This window comes from Amia ocellicauda, chromosome 6 (genome assembly GCF_036373705.1).
Source record: "Amia ocellicauda isolate fAmiCal2 chromosome 6, fAmiCal2.hap1, whole genome shotgun sequence".
NCBI classification, from domain to species: domain Eukaryota; kingdom Metazoa; phylum Chordata; class Actinopteri; order Amiiformes; family Amiidae; genus Amia; species Amia ocellicauda.
This window is the reverse complement of record NC_089855.1, coordinates 32,722,788-32,747,325: the sequence shown is the minus strand read 5'-3', so window position 1 is coordinate 32,747,325 and position 24,538 is coordinate 32,722,788. Positions and strand designations below refer to the sequence as shown.

Sequence of the window (24,538 nt, the reverse complement as noted above, 5' to 3'; positions counted from 1 at the left end):
GTTTTCAGAGGATTGTCTTGAAAATAAAGAGCTGCTGGCGAACTTCACTTCAGTTTCACCCTGGTCCTTTGAGTTCCCAATGGCAACAGATGCCTTTCAAAAGGGAATCAAAAGGTATGCTCAAACAAGCAATTTCCAACTGTCGCACAGTTTGACTGATTGAAGGCTGATTGAGACTAGTGTGCACAAGTACTGCTAGCAGGTGCTAACAATCCACTTTAAAGCAATGCCATGCACAAAGGTTTTCAAAATACTTTAAACTTTACAATTCAGTAGACTGATTTGATGTGGACAGACTTCTGTGAAATGTCATGGCTATTATTTTTTTTGGTCTCACTGAAGAGATAACATTAAATGAGTTCTACATTGTAAACATGCTTTCATTATGTTATTTATTGCGGTTTTAATAACGTGTTCCGGCAATTGCAATTAACAACTGCAAAAGTGTGACAGTACATTACATTTAGGGTGTTAATGTTGAATCCTTTCATTCAAAAAAACTTAATATGTATTTGAATATCTAGTGCTAAACTTGAATTGTTACCATCCAGTTTATGAACATTGCATAACACTTTAGATTAGGTCAATAGTTCTCAACCCTGGCCGCGTGGACCCATTGTCTTGCTTGATTTTGTAGCAGTTAAGCTCTCAGTTACTTACCAAGAACCCTTAAATTAAGTAATAATTTGGCATATCAGACCTTTATAATAATTGTAAACAGTTATAAGAATATTATATTAAATTATATAAGGCACTTGAAATCTCAAAATAATGTGTAAGCTACATATTTAAAACAAGTCATATTAAGCACATTATTAACAAGCAGGTCTCCAGGACCAGTGAAGAACCACTGGCTTAAGGGTTGCAACATGTCACCTTATAAATTATTTATAAACAAGTGTGTTAGAGCAGAATTATACATTTATAAGGTGTGGAAACGTATGGAAACAAGGTACCATTTGTTTAGAACATGCAGCTAATCTTTAGTGGATGTCAGTTAGTACTTGATTAATAACACTCTATTAATACTTAAATAACACCCTAATCTATACCAGGTGTTACAAGCATTGTTTCAGATGAAGCTCACTTCAGTTATACATAACTAAAATGGCCCATGGTCTAAAACCAAGAGCTATTGAAAAGAGTGAACAAAAATGTACCGGATAATTTCAAATTGTAAACTAAAATGCATCTTGGTTTCTTCACAAAAGAGGTTGATACAAAATAAAGGAATACTTGTCTTCCTTCATGCAATGTTAAAGGAGTTGGAAACATCACTTTGAGTGACACAGCCATGACACACTGAAAGATGCAGCGAGAGATTGTGCTCAGCAGACCCAGCACAGCCTGCTACATTTTTTTTTCTTCTATTTTTTAATCAACCCCTGCTGTTTCCGCAAAAGACCAAATTAGAAGAGACGGACAAGTCTTCAAATGAGTGCCGACATCGGGGGCAATAATCTCTCAGTGGACTTGGAAAGAAACAATGAACAGAAAGGGAAGGGATGGGGGGGAGGGGTGGATGAGGAGAGGAAGAATGAAAGGAAAAATATGTACAGATACAATTATGAACAAAACTGAGGTTGTTAACTGTTGAGATGTCTTATTAAGATTGAGATGAACGTGTGAACTCTGTGCTTTGCAATTAGGGCTTTACGAAATGGGATGTGTCCTTCGGCAGTAGTCCAGTAGGCAGGCTGGTTCAATGTAAGGCAAACAAAAATACATAGACATGCATGGTTTCAGAGTTCAGCTGAGGACTTTGTTTCAACTTGCACTGCTTCCCATTCTGCTGCTATGTAAAACCTTTGGATAATATTAAAAGACTATTAATAAATATGTCCATAACCTGGTAATTAGTGTCTAATGACTAAATGACTTACAAAAAAAGGCAATTTGGTCTCTGATGTAAACCCTTTGTAAACAATGAATTACTAATAATTTCATAACACCTGCCAATGTTAACATTTCTGTACTTCAAACTAAAGCATTGCCAGTATATAAAGGTTCACCCTCAGACTGAGATAACTTAATCATGTAAACAATGTCATGCTTTCACACCTGTCAAATCCCCGTTTCACCTTCCTTATCTGGATCAAATGGTGCTCAGTGAAACAATTTGCTTAAACTTTAGAGTTGACAAAGTGAAATATCCTGTATTGTGCTATATAACCCATGTTCTACTAATAATTGGGAGTTGATTCAGTGTCACTAAGCACAGAACATTAGAAAAATGCTTAGAAAAAAACATCAGGAAAATATACAGTTCCACTTCTCATGGCTGAGAGAGCACCACAGTAATCAGCTGCATATAAAAGGAGGTTTAATCCAATGCACACATATTGACAGCTTTTTAACAGGAACATGTTTGCTGCTGGCATGTAAGCTAATAGCTCAACAAATTATTTAAAGCATCAAAGGCCTTGCAAATTGACAATTACTTCACTTCACTTCATTACCAGACTCCACCACCCCCCAAAAATAAGTAAACAAGCCAGACCCAATCACACTAAATATTTCAGTAGATCTGACACACTGATAGCCTATCTGACAGCTGTTTCTGTACCAACATTAAAAAGAAAGAAAATAATTTATACTTTGATTTCCAGAAAAGATTAAAAAAATATTGAAATTTGCACATAAGCTTCGAAAAGCTGAAATGAAAGACTGACATAAGTCAATTCACATAATACGCATCTGCCAGATGCACATTAGAGCACACAGAACTGCCAGTGAAATAAAATCAAAATAAATAAATAAAACGAGTGTTAAAAGTGTTATGGTTTCCCATCTGAATGCCTTGAGTATCGTTACTGGTGTATCAGTTTCTTTAGTTGTTTTAAGGCCAGCTGTACCGCCTGAATTCGCTTGTGTGATTTTGAGAAAATTAATTCTTCTATTCAGCAGAGATGCTTGTAATGCAGAAAGCAGGGGTAAAGGACAAGCTGGTCTATGATTTTACTGGTGATATCTAGTGAGAATAGTACTCATATAATTTTATAAAGAGGATGGGGAAGGGGCTGCCCTGTGTTTCTTATTGACTGATTGGTTATGCAATGAAAAGGCAGGTGATCAGTCAGTAGCTAACACATAGCCAGATCTACACGAGGCAGCAAGTCTGGTAGTAAACAATGTAGTAAATAGGAGTAGAAGTGTCTTGTTTATAGTTGGTTAGGGGAGATGTTGCCTTTTTTTCCTTCAAAAATAATAAACAACAACGTGATTACATCCAGAAAGAATACTGTCCGATAAAGCTTGGGGGCTTGCAGATTAATTCATTGCAACCTCTTTCATCAACTCTAGAAGATGTATGCAGGGTGCTATAGGGAGGCATTGATCAGTCAATATCTGCAAGATTGTTGATAAGGCCAACTGTACTCATGAAACATCATAATCTGGGTTATTCATTAAGGAGCTGTTTTTTCTTTCTTAGAGAGAGGTTTTTGCCCCAAAATAACAGAAAAATAAAATAATACAGTATTAAACACTGAAGGGCATACATTTTCCATAACACTTTGTTTCAGAGGGAAACTGCTAAGAGCTGTAGTCTAGATTCACAACAAATACATAAAAAAAGTAACTGCTGCAAAACTAATAACGCAAAGCCATTTAAGCATGCCGAGTTAACGCCTAATTTTATGTTTGTACAAGAAGGTTGACCCTATAAAGCTGTGCACACTTTCATCTAAGTTGGGAAATTATTGTGTGTGTTCATATCATTGATCAGATATTTCTAATGCAATCTGTGGTGGATTAACAAAGCCTTATCCTCCCAAACTAAATTTTTTAAGATGGTACTCACGACATGCCCACAAAAAGAATGATCAATTGCATAGTGTGAAAAAAAGGAAAAATGCATCTACAATATTTAGCAAGTCCTTTTCTGATTTAATTTTAACAAAAACAGACAATGAATGCCTCAATGTAAGACAAAATTGAATAGTTCTAGATTTCTGTTGAACGTGATGGTCTACTATGCAATATTTCATTAAGAATATACAAAAATAATAACATTAACTACTCAATTTCCTTATTAGTAATACGGTTTACAATTTCATATCCTGTATTAATTAGAGTGTCTGACATCTCTATCAGTCTCATTGAGTTGCATGCTGCAGTCTATGTAAGCAGTCCAATGTGACATCACTCTCAGCAGGCACCACAACCCAGTAAAACCTTAAATTCCATGAGAGATATTGAATTCAATGTTGAGCTGCAGAGTACAATAAAGCAAGCAAAAGCCACATAATCTTAATATTAGTAAGGTAATTGATTGGTCTAATTGTATTTTATTGCTATAATAAAATATGTTCGATTTACTGTTAAAGTGTTAAGCTGTCCTTGCTTATGTAGCTCAGGAGAAAGACGATAGGAAAATATACTTGCCTAAATATTTCTCAAAAGAAGAGACAAATAAATGAGTGTTATATACGAGTTAAGCACCCTGCCGTTGTTCTGAGGTATAATAGAATTGTTTCTTATGGGTTTTCTCATCATACGAGCTTAAGAATTGTAGTATTTTCAAAAACATTTAGAAAAATGAGCTTTCAAAAGGAGCCCAAATCTATTTCTCAGTGTGGCACATTTCAATGATTTGTTTTCCAAAATATGCCGTCTTCTACTGCCTATTGACATTAAAGAAATACAGCTCTGTTATTATGAAGAAAAACTATGCAATTTCGAGGCTGGTTAGAGTATGCAAGGAAATAGCATTGGACATGAAGGAAAGAATATGAACAGAGAAAGCATACCCCAATGACTTAACGTTTTCCATATTGGAAAAGCTAAAAGAAAAAAAAAAAAGTTTTTTTGGCACATGTCAAGAAGTAACATAACATCACAACCTTTACTTTCCTGAGAGAAATACCAGACATACATACAGAATAACCCAATTGATATCACCCTTGCCATGCAGACACTATTCCTCCTGGGTTTTATATTCGTTGCATTTCTTATACTTGAGAAGAGCAGCAGTTTTGCTGACGTCAAATGCAAATGTACCATACGGCAAATTCTCATACTGTCCAGCAAGAATGTCAGAAAGTGGTTGGCATGCAGAATAAACAGCAATAAGAGCAAATTACACAATGAAATCCATGGTTGTCATGGTGGTGACTTCTAGTTTTACTGCCATTTTTATACCCACACTGTTAACAGCCCTGCCCTCTTTCAAAGATAAGGAATGAGATTACTTGTGGATTTTTGTTGTTTTTCCTCATTTTCACATTTCAAGATCTAACCTTTCCTTCTCCATGGCCAATTTGCTAGAATTTGTGTTGGTCACAAAGTCAAAATTTTGTTTTCTCCCAAATATGTCATTATTTCACGATAAATAAAAGTCCCTATAAACTCAGCTACTGTGAACAGGATGAAAAGGGTGGCAAAGTTCACTTAACAAAACACTTAATTTAATTAATATTTTGAAAGGAGCTGGAATTTAATATACAGGACACATTTCATAGAATCCCTTTGAATAGAGTGTATTAATTGACCAGGATCTGGTTTAGAAATTACTTTATGCATTTCTAATCAACTTCTTATTTGTCCACTGTTGAAAATCACAGTTTGTGTTGTAAAACACCTTTAAATTCTCTGGAATTAATCTACTGCCTTGAAACACTGGATACAGGCACATGTTGACCTGATATTTTGAGAAACATAATCATAATATACCTACTATTTTCTGGGGTTTGGTCTTTCTGCTATGAATCTCATTATAGCAATCACCTCAGATAGTTAAGTGTCACAGAACCTGCCAACAGAGTCTCATAAAAGCAAATAAATAAGGTCTGCTTCCATTCATGCCCCTTTTGAACTAGTCCTGAATTTGAGTTTCATTGCATCAATCTGCCAGGATGTGATTAACAATTTGTAATTTTAATTATTTGCTGATTGTTACTAACATAATACGTTACCCTCACAAATAAAGCGTGAAACATAACTTGTGAACTATTAACTAACTAATAACAACAAATAAACAAATAATATGTTTATTACATGTTAGTTAACAGTTAATAAAAGTAAATTTAAAAAATGACCAACCTGAGTTCCAAAAGAGGGCTGTTATGTGTTTTTCCTTCAATTTCAAATCCCTTCACAAAAATGACTGAAACAGTGACACAATGGCTCTATGCAATAAAATGTAAATTCTATAGATGAACTGCTACAACATAGACTTAAAATCATTACACTACTGTTTGTTTAGCTATAAAGCTGAGATGCAATTAATGTCATTTCTAATCCTGAGCATTGCTTTAATTAACAGTTTCAATTAACCAGCAATATTACAAAGTAAAATTACGAGTTAAGGCCTGGACTTTAATTATTGCTAAAGGGAAAAAGGCTAATTACATGACATGAATACTTAAATACACAAAATGAATAAATACATGATATGAGCCCAATACACAATACTTGCCTTCATTGTACACTTTGTGCACCACTGATCTAATTATGAAGTCAAACCATGAATTAAGAAAATGGTCACCCTCTGTTTAATGTTAAGGACATTTGCGAGAGACTAGTATATATCAACCCACTCACTGCTGATTTTGACAGCTTTAATAAGACAAATAATGGATTATTATAAAATCTATTTTCTCTCCTTAAACAGACTACAGAGTAAATGGAGGTAGTGGGAGACCCATTTACATAAACCACCCTGTGATGTATCTTTTTATTATCATCTATTTATCTATCTATCCTTATTTACTATTTAATATCAATGAAGTGAACACTGCAGATATAAGGACAATGCATTTCTAAACAGGTATCTGTCTGGTGTGGACTCCAGTCTGATTGCCCAGGCCTCTCCCTTCCATACAATATTCCCAGCAGTATATCTGGGGTCCCTTAACATCACTACTGTCTTAAAAACAGTACGCAATACGGCAAAGTATTTTCATTCAATGAGAAGCTGTCGGCTCCGACCCAAATGCCCCACACGAAGAAACGAGCTTGAACAGGTTGCAGATTACCATTATCTAACTTTGCAATATTGTACTGTACAGGATAATGTGGTATAAAGCATTATCACAAGTGTTCCAATACATTTGATAATGAAGTGTATGTATAGCACGCCTGCTTTTACACAGGTGCACTGTGGGACAGTGTCTGAATTCACAAATAAAAAAAATGATTTACTAATAAGTGCTTAAACATTCCAATGATGTATTATCATTAGCAGCAGTAGTAGTAGCAGCAGTATAAGTGCCTCAAGGGATGTACTATGATGTGGCTGTGCACAGAACAGAACAAAAGCTTTGATTCCTCACCGCTCTCTGTTGAATTTGAGAGAATGGAGGATGGCTGGGCGCTTCTGACGAAGGTTCCAGAGGTGAAGAGTGTCATCGGCACAGGCAGTTACCAGGGCTCCCTGTGGTGGGGGGGAGGGAGAGAGAGACAGAGAGATTACAGGATCTGCTAATGGTTTAGTATAATTCTTGTCAGGTTATTGTTCCCTTTAAAAACTTAAATACCCATTGTGTATGGAGGTATGTAATGGACAGGGATTTGTTTTTACACAGTGATTTTCTTGAAACTGCTTTGGCTTTTATAGAACTCAGTTCTTTGAGTCCTGCCATCTAAACAGCAAGGTCATGCTACTGGCTGCATACTGTCCAAGGAATTGAGAAGCTGCCATGGTCAGGATTCAGAGATGCAGCCACCAGCAAAGACTGCGGAAAAGGAGGAATTCTCTTGATGGATCTGTACTCTGATCAAGAGGCACATATTTTAGGTGTCAGATGCTCTCTGGAACTGCCAGTCTGCTTCAAATAAGGCTAGATTTATTACTGTCAATGTCTTCCAGCTTTGATGTCTAGGAATTTGGACACGTCCAGACAAGACAACCACTATATACCACTCTGCACAGTGTCTTGCAACCTGTTGGTGCTTACATAAACCACATGTATGTTTAGATTATACCTGTAGACCACTGTGATCTTCATTTGTACCTGAAAGGAAACCCATCACAGTTTCTAAAATAATTGGTTTATATATCTGGTAGGAGTCTATTCATTCATTCATTCATTTGTGATTTCTCTGTGCAATCTCATCATATTATCAACTTTTAACACATAAAAGTGTAACCTTTACAGCTGTTGAAAGTCATATGGAGTGCTCTTCTGGTGTTTCATGATGTGACATTTCAACACTTGTGGATAGGAACTGCAATAGTTTCCTTTTAATGTAATCTACCTTCTAATTTTAATTGTAATGCATTTCTTGATTTTAATGGTACATTTTCTACCCTTATAATAGGGTGTGTATGTGTGTGTTAATGCAAGACATGCAAGTCATTCCTTACTGTGTACTGTAGTGAACTAAAAGAGTGTGCTGTACTGAAATAAAATAATATATTAACACTTAATTCCTGATACATTTCTATGGTATTGTAAGAACCACTGATGTCTTCCAGCACATTTAAATTTTTATCTAACCTAATGCAGTATGTGCACATACAGAATAAGGCAAGATACAGGTATTGCGGCAACTACATTTAACAATAACAAATATGATGTAGAAGGAGTCAAAAAACTGTATATTTTTATTTTACGCTATGTTCAATTATATTCAGCACGTATGTGTAGTATAGACTACACCTCGGTTATAATACTGTAGTTTCAGCAGACATACTAATTAAGCTGCTATAACACTTTTATCCTGAATAATTCCACCAAAATGCATTCTCTTAATCAATTGCGTAAGATATTGCAAGTGCTACAGCTATGCAGTTTTCATCAAGAGCAATTATTTTCCTTAATTGTATTAGCCTGAAGCCACCGTCATCCCCACCAACAGTAAAAGCCAATACAAGTTGGAAGGAATTTCTCATTTAGATTACTTAATTTATTTTTTCTCTAAGATGCTTTACAGAGCTCCATCCATATCTCCATACTGTAACTGTTTAATATATCCTGACCATAGTCCCACAGACGCTGCCCATCTCTTCAAACTTTGATTTCAAGTGGTATGTTTCATTACACAATTTACTAATCATAGCTTTCTTGTGAAAAAAGTCTGTACAAATATGCTCACAAAGACAGTAAAATGTGAACAGTAAAATGCAGCATCATTAAGGAAGTGGAACGACAAACAAAAAAGGAAAGATAACATGTAAAATGTATACGCCCCTCGGTAGAAAAATAAGAATAAAACTACATCAAATCTTAAAAAGAAAACAAGCTTTCACTTTGGGGGGGGGGACACACACAACTTAATCACAGCTAAATTTGCCTGAAGAAGGAGAAAAATGTGCCACTGCACATTTAAAGGAGAGAGGATAAGGTTTCTACACAGCTGAATAGAGGATTATATGGAGTGAATGATTGCTTGGAAATGAAAAGAGTGAGATGCATAAAAATCCTTACTCTAGGGGTCAAATTATCTACAGATTAAGGTGGTTATAGACTGGGAAATAAGCTTTTAAAACTCTCCAACACAAAAAGCATGTATAACCCACAATAAACCCCACTCACGTAAACCCCAATAAAGCCCGAACTGACTGAAATTTTCAAACTGACATTGTTTATGGCCAAAGGATAAAACATCAATATACATTGAAACTATATCAATATATGTAGTAACTTGGTTTTCAGATAAAAAGTATTTGGTGATACTTCATAATAAGTTGCTGCTTATGAATGTGTTATTAATAAAATACTGATTAATATATACTTTATAAAGCATTAATGATGCATTCAAATTAATTATAACTCAGTTATAGCAAAATATGGAATGGCAAAGTCGGACCGGTAGCTAAAACGTGTCCCTCTTATAAACCATTTATAATCAAAAAGTGTAACATAGTGTATTAGGAATGTGTCAAAGCAGTAGTGAATTGTGCTGTATAACATGTTCATAAATTATTTGAAAGAGGGACCCTTTCTAGCCAACTGTTCATTCCATTACATTTCATACACGGTTATAAATAAGTTATCACTAATTTATAGTGCTTTATTGATGCTTTATAAAGTATATATGCATAATCTATTGAACATTCATCAATCATCAATAACACCTTAATATGCAGCACATTATTATAAAGTGATACCAAGACTTCTGTCACTGAAGTCATGTGACCCTACTAAGACCCATTTCAGAGCAGCCACTTGATGTCAGAGTTTGACTGAATGTGAAGGTTAGGTAATTACTTGTCTGATTCCAGCCTTCCTTAGAATGATATTGATGACATTTAGGTCATCCAGAAATTATGTCAAATTAACTTATTTGCTTTGTGTTTAAATTTGTTAATATTGGACATGAATGGAATTTGTATTTGAAATATCGCCAAAATCTAAACAATTAGATGTTCATTTAATAACAGATCTCTCCAGTTTTTGATAACAAGTTTGGGAAAGAATGGTTATAACATGTTTATCTTCTGCTTTTAACCATTCATGCAATGAAACATTAAAATGTTTCCCTGTAACTTATTTTCAGAACTTAAAAAGTAAGATACAGTGAGGGAAAAAAAGTATTTGATCCCCTGCTGATTTTGTATGTTTGCCCACTGACAAAGAAATGATCAGTCTATAATTTTAATGGTAGGTGTATTTTAACAGTGAGAGACAGAATAACAACAAAAAAATCCAGAAAAACACATTTCAAAAAAGTTAAAAATTGATTTGCATGTTAATGAGGGAAATAAGTATTTGACCCCTTCGACTTAGTACTTGGTGGCAAAACCCTTGTTGGCAATCACAGAGGTCAGACGTTTCTTGTAGTTGGCCACCAGGTTTGCACACATCTCAGGAGGGATTTTGTCCCACTCCTCTTTGCAGATCCTCTCCAAGTCATTAAGGTTTTGAGGCTGACGTTTGGCAACTCGAACCTTCAGCTCCCTCCACTGATTTTCTATGGGATTAAGGTCTGGAGACTGGCTAGGCCACTCCAGGACCTTAATGTGCTTCTTCTTGAGCCACTCCTTTGTTGCCTTGGCTGTGTGTTTTGGGTCAATGTCATGCTGGAATACCCATCCACGACCCATTTTCAATGCCCTGGCTGAGGGAAGGAGGTTCTCACCCAAGATTTGATGGTACATGGCCCCATCCATCGTCCCTTTGATGCGGTGCAGTTGTCCTGTCCCCTTAGCAGAAAAACACCCCTAAAACATAATGTTTCCACCCAGTTCTCCTCTGAATCATTCAGATGTTCATTGGCAAACTTCAGACGGGCCTGTACATGTGCTTTCTTGAGCAGGGGGACCTTGCGGGCGCTGCAGGATTTCAGTCCTACACGGCGTAGTGTGTTAACAGTTGTTTTCTTGGTGACTATGGTTCCAACTGCCTTGAGATCATTAACAAGATCCTCCCGTGTAGTTCTGGGCTGATTCCTCACCGTTCTCATGATCATTGAAACTCCACGAGGTGAGATCTTGCATGGAGCCCCAGACCGAGGGAGACTGACAGTTATTTTGTGTTTCTTCCATTTGCGAATAATCGCACCAACTGTTGTCACCTTCTCACCAAGCTGCTTGGCGATGGACTTGTAGCCCATTCCAGCCTTGTGTAGGTCTACAATCTTGTCCCTGACATCCTTGGACAGCTCTTTGGTCTTGGCCATGGTGGAGAGTTTGGAATCTGATTGATTGATTGCTTCTGTGGACAGGTGTCTTTTATACAGGTAACGAGCTGAGATTAGGAGGACTCCCTTTAAGAGAGTGCTCCTAATCTCAGCTCGTTACCTGTATAAAAGACACCTGGGAGCCAGAAATCTTGCTGATTGATAGGGGATCAAATACTTTTTTCCATCACTGTATTATTGCTGAAAAGCCTTCTTATTCAGTGAAGTGAAGTACCTCTACTTATTTAGTTTTCATTTCATTATTTAAATACATTATATATATGCTTGGAATAAAATTAGATGGGAAAAGAAAATAACATATCCAAGAACAAACAAAAATATGTGACAATTGAAAGAGTGAAAATGTTAAAATGGCAATGAGTCGGACACATTGCAAGATTAACTGATCAAAGATGGACAAAGGAAGTTATTGAATCGATACCAAGAGATGGAAAAATACATAGAAGATGACCACATAGAAGATGGGAAGATGAAAGCATAGACTTTGCAGGTGTGACATGGAAAAGAGAAGCTGTAGATCAAAGCAAGTGGAAACATAATGGGGAGGCCTTCATCCAGTAGTGGATCAATATAAACTAATGGTGATGGTGATGATATACATATAATTAATTTTAAAAGTTCTCATGTCATTACATATATTTACAATCTCCAGAAAGTCTTTATAATGGATTCATTCTCTATTTGGTTAATGGAATCTCACAATGTATGACATTGGCAAGTTCACCTTGTATTGAGTAAAATTAAACACAAAGGCATTCTTATTAGGGTTACCATCTGGCCCTGCAGTTGTTCAGACACTCTGAGACTGGGCAGGAATAATGGATACAAGTTCCAGTAAACACATGTTAAAATATCTGCTTCAGAAAGAACTACATATAATTCCTTTGCACACAAAATAAGACTCTAAAATACAATGAACAGGGCATAGTGTCAGCTGTAATTTTTCTCTTTTGAAAATGTATTTCATCAAACCAAAATAAATCAACCTGTCTCTTCAGCTATAAATTGATCCATTTAAAATGTAAATGTGAGATGACTGCATATATTTGGACACAGTTCTGTCAAAGTTACATGTGATCACTATGACCATGGGGAAAAAGCAAAACATGAAAACCCACACTCATAAAACGTTTGAGTGGGGGAAAAATTACAGCCCAAAATGGTTTGAATGGTATCACTACTGGAATGCTGAAATTGGAGAAACCCCTTGGGGAGGTTTGGTCTAAAATTGTTGTCTTTTTAAAGACTAGTTTTGAGGTTTATAACCCACTGTACCAGTCTAAGTGGTACAGTGCAAATCCTTCCACATGACTTACACAAAAAACAAATCTACAAAACATAATATTAATAATAAATAAATAAATAAATAAACAAAGAGGTCATTTAACTTTTTCATTGACCTTGTTTTCACTTTATGATGTCTTGTAAATCTGTGGCAGATTCGATTCACTGATTAAAGCTGTCTAGTTTTAAACCACCTTGAGAGATTAAGTGATTTAATATAGAATCAATTACATTTACTAAATAACCTTTTGGAGCATTCAGCACTAATGTACTATTCAGGGATCAGCAGCAGAGGAACTCTGCAGAAGGGTGACACAAATAGTAGAAGTGTCACCATTTTTAGACAGACTTCCTTGCGGATTGGCAGCTGCAGAGATGGTTAAACTCAACAGGAGAGAATGTAAAGTGGGGAGAAATCAAAGAGTTTAATTCTATTGCAAGTTTTGGCCAAGTGGTTAGAAAAAAGACTTGTTGAACTGAATGCCTGCAGCAGTACTAGCAAAATTTGATTATATTAAGGTTGCTAGGTTATCTATTTCTACAAGACAGATTGCTCAGGATATTTCATGCCTCGTGCCTGTTCAGAAATGATTTGACAACCACTTTGAAATGCTGCCCATCTTGGTCATGCCCCTTGGTTCAATGCACCAAGAGATGTTCAACCAAGACAGCAGAGCAGAGTACAGGATGCTGTGTTTGATGCCCTTTTGCTGTTTGCTAATTATTTCTGAGCAGTGATGAACAGCACCCCTCCAATTGACAAAATTCACCCCCCACTACAGATTTTACCCATTATGTGCATTCTGAAATGAGGCGCATCTCTGATGATGATTTAGATGGTGGTTTTAGAGCTGCTACCCAAACCCTGTTTCTCAATTATTCTCTTGCATGACAAGGGAAAGCTCACTCTGTGCTGTACTAATTTGATAAATGGGCAAAGCCGGAGGACCGAAATGACAATAAATGTGGGAAAACAGATGTGTCTTTGTGCAATCAGGCGGTCGATCTGTGTGGAATAGAAAAGGGAGCTTTACAGGCCAGATGAGCACAGCTGCAGGAGCCTGATAGGTGACTTGTGGACCTAAACAGTGAATATCAGAAAAGGAGAAAGGGCCTAGCATTCACAGACAAAAATGTGGATAGTACACAGTGGGGAGCTTGAAGCCACAGTCAGACAGGAATCATGAGCTGTGAGAAAGGGATTGGAACTGAAGCAAATAGGCATGGGAGGGGGCAGCTGATCGGTAGATTGTCCTCATCTCTATGGAAACCAATGGCGCCAATCCGTTTCACACAATTCCCAACCAGTTACAACTGGTCTTCAAGATGAGGTGTTCTGTATTTCATCAACTGAGGTGAGCCTTGTGGGACCATATGCATAGAATGGGACTTTTTAATGGGACTCAGATGAGGTGCTAGCTAGACCCTAGCTAGGTGTTTTTAAATATGCAGTCAAACTTTATTTTAAGTGCCATGTATTTCTTGTTAACAATCAGGTAATTAAGGTTCATTATAAGTTAACAGAGAGATACTTTTTATTTGATTCAAGCTATGTTTTTGAGAGCTATAGTTCAAGCTATATGTTCGCCTTTGGGTTAAGGGTAAAGAGCTACTGTATGCATACCTTTACAAACATTTATTTTTCTTTAAGCTGTTCTGTAATAAAGGTGTTAACTGTTAGTAGGTGCTATAAATAAGCAATGATACATTCTAGAAATTAATGTAACAAAATGGATGTATGAATATAGATGTGTAGCAGGTAATAAATGCAAATAATTGGCCTTTCAAATAATTAATAGCGGACCTTAGACCTGGTATATCAGCATGTGTGCTTGTGGCAGCAGTATTCTGGTCTGCGCATGTTACTAGTAGTGTAAGGCCTCTATCTGCCTATACTGGTCCCTTGTTTACATTCAGACATATTTCAAGGTTTCCTTCTGTAAATCTGAGTTACAACTAATGAATGCCTTTCTCCACTCCACGAGACAGTGTCTCGAAAAGCTGCTTACCTGAACTACTGTAATAAAGATAAAGAACAGAGTCAAAATGCAAGAAACTCAAACAAGATGTAATACCACCAGGAAAAGAAAAAGAGTTGGGACTTTAAATAAACAGAGTCACAGGGGTCTGGATTAATATGTGCGCATCTGATTTCAAGGTATCGAAAATAAAGCGGTGATATATTTGCTGTGGTATCGCAGATGCTTTCTCTCAAGCCGATCTGAGCTCTTGCAAACGACTAGCCTCAAGAACAGATTTGGGATGCGTTTAATCTCCAAGCAGTATTCACCTACGCAGTGTATTATCTGAGGGGAGTCCAGCGAATAATCCCAACAGCAACACTTCCGTTGAAGCTAATGGGATTTTACGCCACCTAGCAGAGACCACTTGGCAAAGGTGCTATCAGGTTTTTGCCAACTGCATAGAGAATAGAGCTTGGTCTTATATTAGAAAGGATGCTGCCGTGATACATGTTGTAAAGTGGTTTGTTGATACTGCCATCTTGTAGGACATGGATTAAAAAATTACAATCTGCATGCATGAAAGACATGGATAGGCAGCCAGTTCAAAGCTAACTCGGTTAAGAGGTTTCGTGGGACTTTTGCTATTCCTGTGGGAAAGTCACATTTAACGCAGTCAGTGTAGACATAGAAACTGCCTTCCGTTACTTCCTTTATCATGGGGACACAATGCTTTTAAAAGCATTCAGAACGGCTGGTACTCTGGAACCAGCTTCAATTGAAGCCAGCTTCTTGGGATCATTCAAAACTAGACGGGATGTGATTCCTGGATCATAAAGTTCCTGTTGATGCTACATAATGCCTTTCTTATTGCATTTTCTTATGAATCTATTCCAGGCCGGAACAACTCTGGTCCTGGAAAGACACAATCCAGCAAGTGGTAAAGGTCTCTCTAAAGCATCAGCAAACCCATTACTGGGAGTTGTTGTTTAATTGGTCGAAATAAGCCAATGATGAGCTGAATGTGTTAGTTAACTATTCAGATGGAATACAAATTTGAAGACACTGTGGCCCCTCAGGATCCGAGTTGTTCGCTCCTAATTATGACTCTTGTGAATAAAAAAAAAAAAAAACTAAATTAATGAATACCTACGCAAAATATTAACAATATATACAATTTAAGTACTAGATAAGCATTTGTCTTGAGAATATAGAATTTCCTACTTGTTATCTGCTCTTTCTTGCATAAACAAGACTGTGTAAACACAAACAAAGCCATACAACTTGTGATGAAAGCTCTTGGTTGTAATTAGTGACCTATAAATAACCTTGATTATCACATTCCTTTTAGCCTTCATTATTACATTAACATGTCGACTGGCAAGACAGAAGCCAGGGAGTTTGTAGTGACGCTGGTGAATAACAATTGTGAGCCTAGCAATTACACCTGGAAAGTGTTTGATAAGTCTATAAAAGAAGCTTGTTTGAGCTTCTTGCACTTAACTGTGCTTCTGATGGCTTCAGGTTTTATGATCTGCAGACTCCTTTAAAACAATACTGATTTTTTTTCCACAGAAAGTAACCAGCACCTGATACTGGTTGCTATACAGGCATCTGCAGGTAATACAATCTGCAACTTTAATGCAATAGAAGTTCTATTTCTATCCCTGCGGTTGGCTCTTTTGCTAGCTAAAAACTCATCAGTTGCTTAAAGGCTCATTCATTAAGTAATTAGGGGTGTGATTAGAAGTTCAAAACCTTAAAGCTAAAGTGAATATTATTTCTTCAGAAAAGAATTATAAACTAAAAGGTCTCTTTCCTCATTAGTATTAAGATCAGTGCTGTGCTCTACTAAAAAAATAAAAACGCTGTATTTATCTCACACACTGCATAGAGGTCCAGAAATGTTTAATGTCTTTTTCTTAAAAACTCTACCTATAGAAGAAGGTGGCACAATGCTGTAATGGGGCATAAAGACAGAAAGAGAGAGGAAGAGAAGAAGCTTTAGCTACTTATATTGAACTTTCCCAAATCATTACAATAGATATATACATACTTAGATAGTAGAACACACATTTTCATGTCAATTATCTATGCTAATATCAATACAAAATGCATAAACCAGAAAAGGGGAACTATAGAAATCCCTACCAATACATTTGTGCTCTGCAACACATGAGTGTGTCAGTGCAGAGGCTATTTAACAATTCAGCAAATGTACCTCTCTTGATTAACTTTACAGTTGTAGCAGGTCCATGGGCACATTTCAGTACATTTCAATTAGCCAGTATTATCTTTTGTAAATGTATTGATTAATTTTAATCACAGCCAGGGCTGCTATGGGCCTTCCAAGTGAAAAGCACTTATATTTTATTGTATGTACTGTATTTGGACACAAAGAGACTTAAAGGGAATACAATACAATACAATCTAATACAAATGAAATACATTATTAATAACATTATTCATATTATTATAAAATGGAGGTGAGGATGTGTTGTGCAGAAATAACTGAATTATAGACTGGCTGATGTCTTTTTATTAATGTAGGTATGTGATACAATCATTTGTTTCATGTATTACATTCGTATTTTTTAGGATTGCTATTATTGTTGAAAAATTTTACTGTTTTTTCTATGGACACACATTTCACATGAGAAGAAGGAAGAAAAGTACAAAAAGTGTAGAGAATACAGGTGCCTTATTGAGAAGAGATGGGGTGTTTGAGTTGTTGCAAATGCATGCTGTAAAATAATAACAGTCCACTTACAACACTCATGAAAAGTGTAGAAACTAAATGCACCTGAGGGCATTGTTATAGCTAAAATATGTATTTTGTTTTATGCTGGTAAAGTGCATGTGATTAGGTCATTGATCACTGTATGAAATATCAGCAGTCCAAATGCATTTTTCCATTGACTGGAGGAGGAAAAAGTGAGATATATTTAAACAAAAACAGAAACAAATACTAAACCAGCCTTGAAATGACCAGCTTTCAGTGCTCTATGGTTAGCAAATTAATTGTGTATGCACTGTACATAAAAAAAAAAGAGATTCAAAGACTGTTATATTTATTAGTATAGTATTAATTAGCAGCGCAATTCCTTTTGGCACAGACTGTGAAATGAGTTGCCAAAACATCCAGGGAGTAATCTGCTTTTCAATTAACTTCATTAAAGCAATTCTGCACCTAGCAAAGGCTTGGCGTATCAAATAGACTGCAGCTAACAGCAAAAGTAGTTTAAATATTGAACTTAGCTCATCTGAATTTCAAACAGGGAGTGCTGATGACAGCCAGTGTATAGCTCTTTTGAAATCAAACTACCTGCTTGATTGTACCACAAACTGTTAGGCTAGGGCTGAATTCAACCTTGCTCTTGGTAAAGGGCTAAACACATGTAAATGGCAACACAGCGGATTAGCTGGATGGCCAATCACATTCTCTGAAAATCCCCTGCATTGCAAAACTCAAACCAGAGACGATGGTTATAGAATGGGAAAGGAGCAATTGCACTCTGCTAAAGATCCAGTTATAAAATGTAATTGTATCTAGCCCACTGTCATGGAAATAAAAGGGCTACTGCAATGTTCAAAACCTGTATCCTATTGCATTTCAATACATTTTCAGAAGCCACTTTCTACTATTTATAAATCAAAACATGATGGGCGCATGTTCACAATTCACATGTCGTGGGTAGGTGAACGTTTTTATGTGGGGTTGGATTAAATCAAAATCTTGACCCACGCGCTGATGGCAAACTATAAACCTGTTTATCATAGCGGAAACATTTATGAGTGGAAGACAGGAACATTGTCATCAAGAGAGGAGGATCCCACTGAGTACATTATCATAGTTTTCTAATAGCGGTTGGGGTCAAAGTTTTATTTAATCCCAGCACTGGTGTAGCCCTAAGTTATAAATCTGTATGTAGTGGCATTACTATTTATTGCCCTATACTGATTAGAATAATTGTGCTTTCAGATCTCCTTTCACACCAACCACCAGGAACCATTGACATTATCATTCCTCTACATTGCACAGCAGAACTTTGACCAGATTAAGCCAAACTTCAATCCTCCTACTAATAAAAAAATAGAACTCTGCATCAGTTCTGGCTTTTGACAGATGTTTTATTTTCTTCACTTCACTGATACAACTGCTGTCGAAGGAACGCAGTAACACTTGACTTTAAACTACACAAATGAATGCATATAATGCATAAATGCATATTAACCAGGCTTTAACACTGAATTATTTACTTACAATATATATATATATATATATATATATATATATATATATATATATTTATGGGGACAAATTAGCTTGTGTTAACAACATAATCATAGTCAGCAGAAGTTCGTTATCATCAGGTTATTGAGACTATATTAATAGACAGCTTGTGTACAGATGTCAGAAGTTTGCCAGCCCCGAAGGAAGATTTCTCTAAATGTATTGGATACAAGTCATTCCAGTGGAAAAGACAAAGGAGCAAAAGTTGATTAAAAACAAAATTAAATTAACGTTTTTTTCAGAAAACTATTTCATTCATAAATGTCACAGGCGATTGTGTCATGAAATATGTTGCTTAAGGACTCAAAGTCTGCCACCATTCAGGGCCAGCCTAGACATTTTTTAAAGAGCAGGCTTACCTCATTGATTAGAAACTGCAACTGCAATACGGCTGCTCCGCTCTCGTGCTGGCAGTAGCAGTCGACGCCGGGTCTGCCCAGTCTGTCAAGGGAGAGTCAAGGAGTCTGACACAAGGACCGAGCACGATTAGTGAAAAATCCAACATGGAGCACTAATACACAGCCTAGGGAGGCAGACGACATAGTTTCAAACAGCTTTACTTCCATTTTCTGCTACACACCTTACAGGGAAAAACAACTAACAAGAAATAAAAACAGAAAACTAAACAAAAGCAATACCAGTGGAAAAAAGATCAATGAAAATCACTACATTATAGTTTGTTCATGTGGGGTGTATCAGGCATAAATACATAAATGAAGCACAAAAGATGTCTGATTGAATATATTCTCCTAGTGAGACATTGTGAAAACTTTGGAATTGGCATTGAAAAGACCTCAAATTCACCTTTTTCTTCTTAAGAATCACAAACAGGGTAACATTTAAAAAATAAATATTGTTTCTGTGAATAGAGCCCATTACTACTATATAACAATGCTAAAAATGGCATAGTCCACCTGTAGTACACTCAGTACATTTTTTTAGTTTTTTTCATAAATCACTCAAAACAATTAAACACATGTGAACAGCTAAATGAGATATGGTATTTGGCATTTCAGAAACCCTATTTGCAATTCTTAAAATACACAAAAACCCAACAGAGCGGTCATGAGGCTAATCGAGATATTAGATAACTCAGCAGTTGATGTTAGCTGTACAGCCCTTTATTTATGTATTATTATGATCTTATCTGCATTATCAATCCTATCGATTCCTACTCCCATCACTCCTCGTTTACACATTGTTATGCCACATGGTTCATACTTGAGGAAATTAATGCTGGGAACAGAAAGGTAATTGAAGGACAGCAGTGTTGAAATGTAACAGATAAACTATCACTGCAGTAACTGACTACAATACAAAACATGATGCATTAACACAAAAATGTTCATTGGATAAATAAGTTAAACTTGTTTCCCAACACATACACTTCAATAGTGATTTGAAAGTACTATTTTTTAAAGAATACAAACAACAAGCAAAATAAACATTAAAGACTATTAAGGACTACACAAAGATTTATTTCTCAAATATATCTGGTAGGAAGGCCAGGGAGCAAATAAGTAGGCCTGTCCAAAAAATAAATACAAATAAAATGTATGCAGTTGCTGTATTAATTTATCAATCAATATCCTGTACGGTCAAGTATGTGTAGTTCTTACAAATGTTGTCACTGCTGCTGCAGTGACAACAATATACAAAAATAGAATGGAAACTTTATACTTTACATTGATTGAATTATAGTCCAATTTATTTTTTCATCATTTAGTATGGTGCAGAGCAACAGTTTCTTGTGGGACTATATATTTATACAGGGAGACTGTTAATATATATGTTTGCTTATTCTACTTAATATTATGTCATACATATCACTTTGGAAAATTCAATTCTCTCCCCAGACAACCCACAGTTTTACTCGGAACATTATAACAACATTCACTTATATTCCACTTAAATATTCTATGTCACTTGTATTTGTGATTCCAAGCTTTTTGTCAGATCAGTAGGTTGTTTTTATAGTAATGCAAGGTGTCAGTGTTGTTTCCACAGAGAAGACGATAACCACATTATAATATCACCTAAGAAGTCTAATAGCAATAGCATTTCCTACCCCCATACCTTGTAATTGACATTCTCTGGAAAGCTTTTCTCAAAAAATACCACAGCCCCAATGTTAGACTTTCCAATTTATTTCATAGCAGATACAATTATTTCTGCATTCTCAGAGACATCGACTGAATAATCGTCTTTTGCTTTCTTCCTTAGCAAGCAAGCAAGCAAGCAAAAGAACTATTGGAATAGATAATCACATTCTCATGCCATGGTCGCTCAGTTAGAATGTAGACTTCGGCACATACAGTGCGGTCATCTTCTTGCGATGATCAGTTTGAACCAGTAATTCATTTTATGTTGATGAATTCCAGGAAGGCAGTCTACTGTGATCCCTAGATACGTCATAATTGTTGTGATCAGACTAAACGGGAAGATGTCTTTTCTGCATCCAATTTCTCCTGCATGATTTTCATCAGGCATTTGAGAACATCGAAGGGGGAATTCAAAGCTATTGCCTGCAGTGACCGAGCTTTAAATTAACCACCGTGGAATCAGGGGTCACTCTCTATACCAGTGTGGAGCATTGGAGATTAAATGAAATGTAATACCAATTGCAGCAAACTGTACCTTTTTTTTTTTCCTCCACAGAAAAAATTAACTCTAAAACTCTGCTACTTATAGTTCTGGTATGTTTAGGAAGCACAATTTGGATACAGCTAGTGCCCCATAATAACCAGTCAGTGCCCCATGATAACCAGTAGATGGATTCAGTAATTATTCATCATTATGGCAAAAATAAATTGATGAAGAACAAAATGGTATTTACTTATTGCTGATGACCTGGTATACACACATCTGTGTAAAGACTTTCCTTCATGCATTTTTACTTTAGCTGAATTACTGTTACTATTATTATTATTAATAATAATATTACTATGACTACTACTAACTCAGTAGAGACAGGGCACAAGGCAGGGTACAGTGTTAACAGAGACACAGTTACAATGTCTTTACTTGTGAAATACAAATCCCTCTGATGTGACATATGCACTAAACCATTCTACACAGACCACTCCCTCTCCTTTATGTGCAAATGTGTATTCTATACTGGTGCATTGCAGATATGTCACGGAGAATGACTGTCCCAGTAATATTATAGCTTTCAGGGGCTCTCTCTGCTTTCAAGAAAATTAACCCGTAATAGCTTTGCCGAATTTGTTCTGCTTGTTGAGTGTTCTGGGGCTTTTGAAATTCCTCTACTTTTTATTCCCCATACCCCGCACCATCATCTCTACAGATTTCCACCATTAAAGCCAAACCCTCTTCAATTCTTTATGATATTCTTTCCGCATTCTGTGTTAGGAGTCATTTTCTCTCCATCTAAACTCTCACACTTGACTGAGGTGTACTCAGTGAATTTAAATTCACTCACAGGAGCCGTGCAGCATCAGTACTGTTTCATTTTCTCTGCAACTCTTTTACATTTCATTTCCTTCCCTTTCAATGCCATATATGCACACACTGTAAGCAAAGTATATATATATATATATATATGTCCCTACTATATGTTTCACACAAACAATCTTAAAAGAGCAGCAGCTTCTAATTGCAGTTTTTAATGCATTGGCCACTGGCACTGGCATGGCAGTATGGGAGGGTAATTCAAGAGCTAAATAAAATTTTGTCTGGTGAAAGAAGCTCAAAACTTACATTTGTAGAATGGGTACCATGGGGGGATGACCACAGTGCTGGGCTTAATAAAAAGTTGGGGTCTAGGGAAACAGGTACACAGAGGCAGGGATATGGTGCAAGGAAGTGAATATATTATTATATGTTACTAACGTAAATCCCAAGTTCCAGTTTGAGCCTAAATAAACTCTCCCCAGTCTATCTCTACAAACAAAACACTAAGACAACAGAAAACAAATACACAACGGCCAGTCAAAACCACAAATCCAAATGCAAGACCAAATCAAAAAGCCCAAATTGAGTCACAAGTAGTCTTCTTCCATTTGTCTCACTTCCCAACTCTTATGTTCCTCACTCCTATACATGTGCCTGTAATGGTGGTGTCATTCTGTCTAGACTTGGTAGAGCATTAAAACCCTATGCAAGAAGGGCCTGGTTTTTTGTCATATCGGTTTTGTAGTTCTTTTGGGGCCTGAGCCCACAAGCATCTCTTAGATGATAATGCGCAAATGTCCGAACCAGTGACGCCGCAGGTCTACTTTTAATGCTGTGCGGTTAATCAGAAAAAGTTAATTGTTCTCATTTTCCGAAATCATTGTGACAGCTGGCTTGGTGAGGGACAGCCTGAAATTGTTTTTGTCAAACAGAAATATAACTTATGTACCAGATGCTTGTGACCATGGGGTATGAACTCATAAAAAAAACCTCTGTGTCACATTCAACCTGCTGCAGCAGCAATTAGGACTTTAAGCAATTGGCCAGAATTATTGATTTTGATGTAAACTTGGCATATTGTTATAGGCTTCATTTTGTAAAAGTTCCTACATTGGAACTTGCGCCAAGGTCATTTAATCTTTATCCCTGGCAGCATTGCTTTAATGCCACTGTTATTAAGTTAAACATTTTGCTCTATTTCTCCAAATAATCATGAACAGCACTTATAAGTCAATAAAATGTAAGAAGAAGGGAATTGCACAGCGCACATTAGAACGTAAATATTTTTTAAACATTAAAAACATTAAGATACAATGTATTATTAATGGGTTATACTTAACATAGTGTCTATGAATACTATTTACAATATGATTTGTTCTGTTCACGCAATCGTGATTTTCTAATGGGTAAAAATAGGAAGCTGGTTGCAAAATAATTATTAAAACCACATCCAGGTCTTAAACTTGAATTTATTTTAATATGAAATGTATCATGTAGCCACTGTATCATGTATCAGCAGCTTACCAAATTTGATTTGGTGGAGACAAAGCAGCCTTTAAAAATGAATTTGTGACCGACTTAAAAATAGAAATGGAAAACACATTTTACATAACATAAACATTTTACACTGAATTAATTTCAATCCCAAAGCTAAATTCTACGAGGTGAGTTTATAATATGCTGGGACCAGAAATTCAGCACAGAATGGATAATTAAAGTTCTAGGAAACATTAGTGCCAAAGCACTACAAACGTACAAGAACAAATCCAAGGTAACTCCAACATTGTTATTGATATTATCCCCAAAAAAGAACAATAATCAGAAAAGGCCAATGGACAAAAGATGTATTCATTGTAGACGATGAAAGGGCAAGAGCAATCATACTGAATAAAAACTTAATGCAGGTAATTACTATTACAGCAATGCCCATGGTCATAGAGTGTGTGTACCCTCAATCTTGACTGATCTCAGGATAAATGAAGAAGATGTTCGGTACTAC

General features: G+C 36.2%; 1 protein-coding gene across 1 annotated transcript in view; it reads right to left on the bottom strand.

Moving 5' to 3' along the window:
* The window catches only part of stxbp5l (syntaxin binding protein 5L), a 298,005-nt gene that overhangs the window by 156,279 nt on the left and 117,188 nt on the right, over positions 1 to 24,538 (bottom strand). The window contains exons 3-4 of the mRNA XM_066706964.1: positions 19,485 to 19,566; positions 7,275 to 7,375 (exon numbers count right to left, since the gene is read on the bottom strand). Coding sequence (XP_066563061.1) covers positions 7,275 to 7,375; positions 19,485 to 19,566 — 183 coding nt within the window. The remainder of the gene's footprint in view (positions 1 to 7,274; positions 7,376 to 19,484; positions 19,567 to 24,538) is intronic.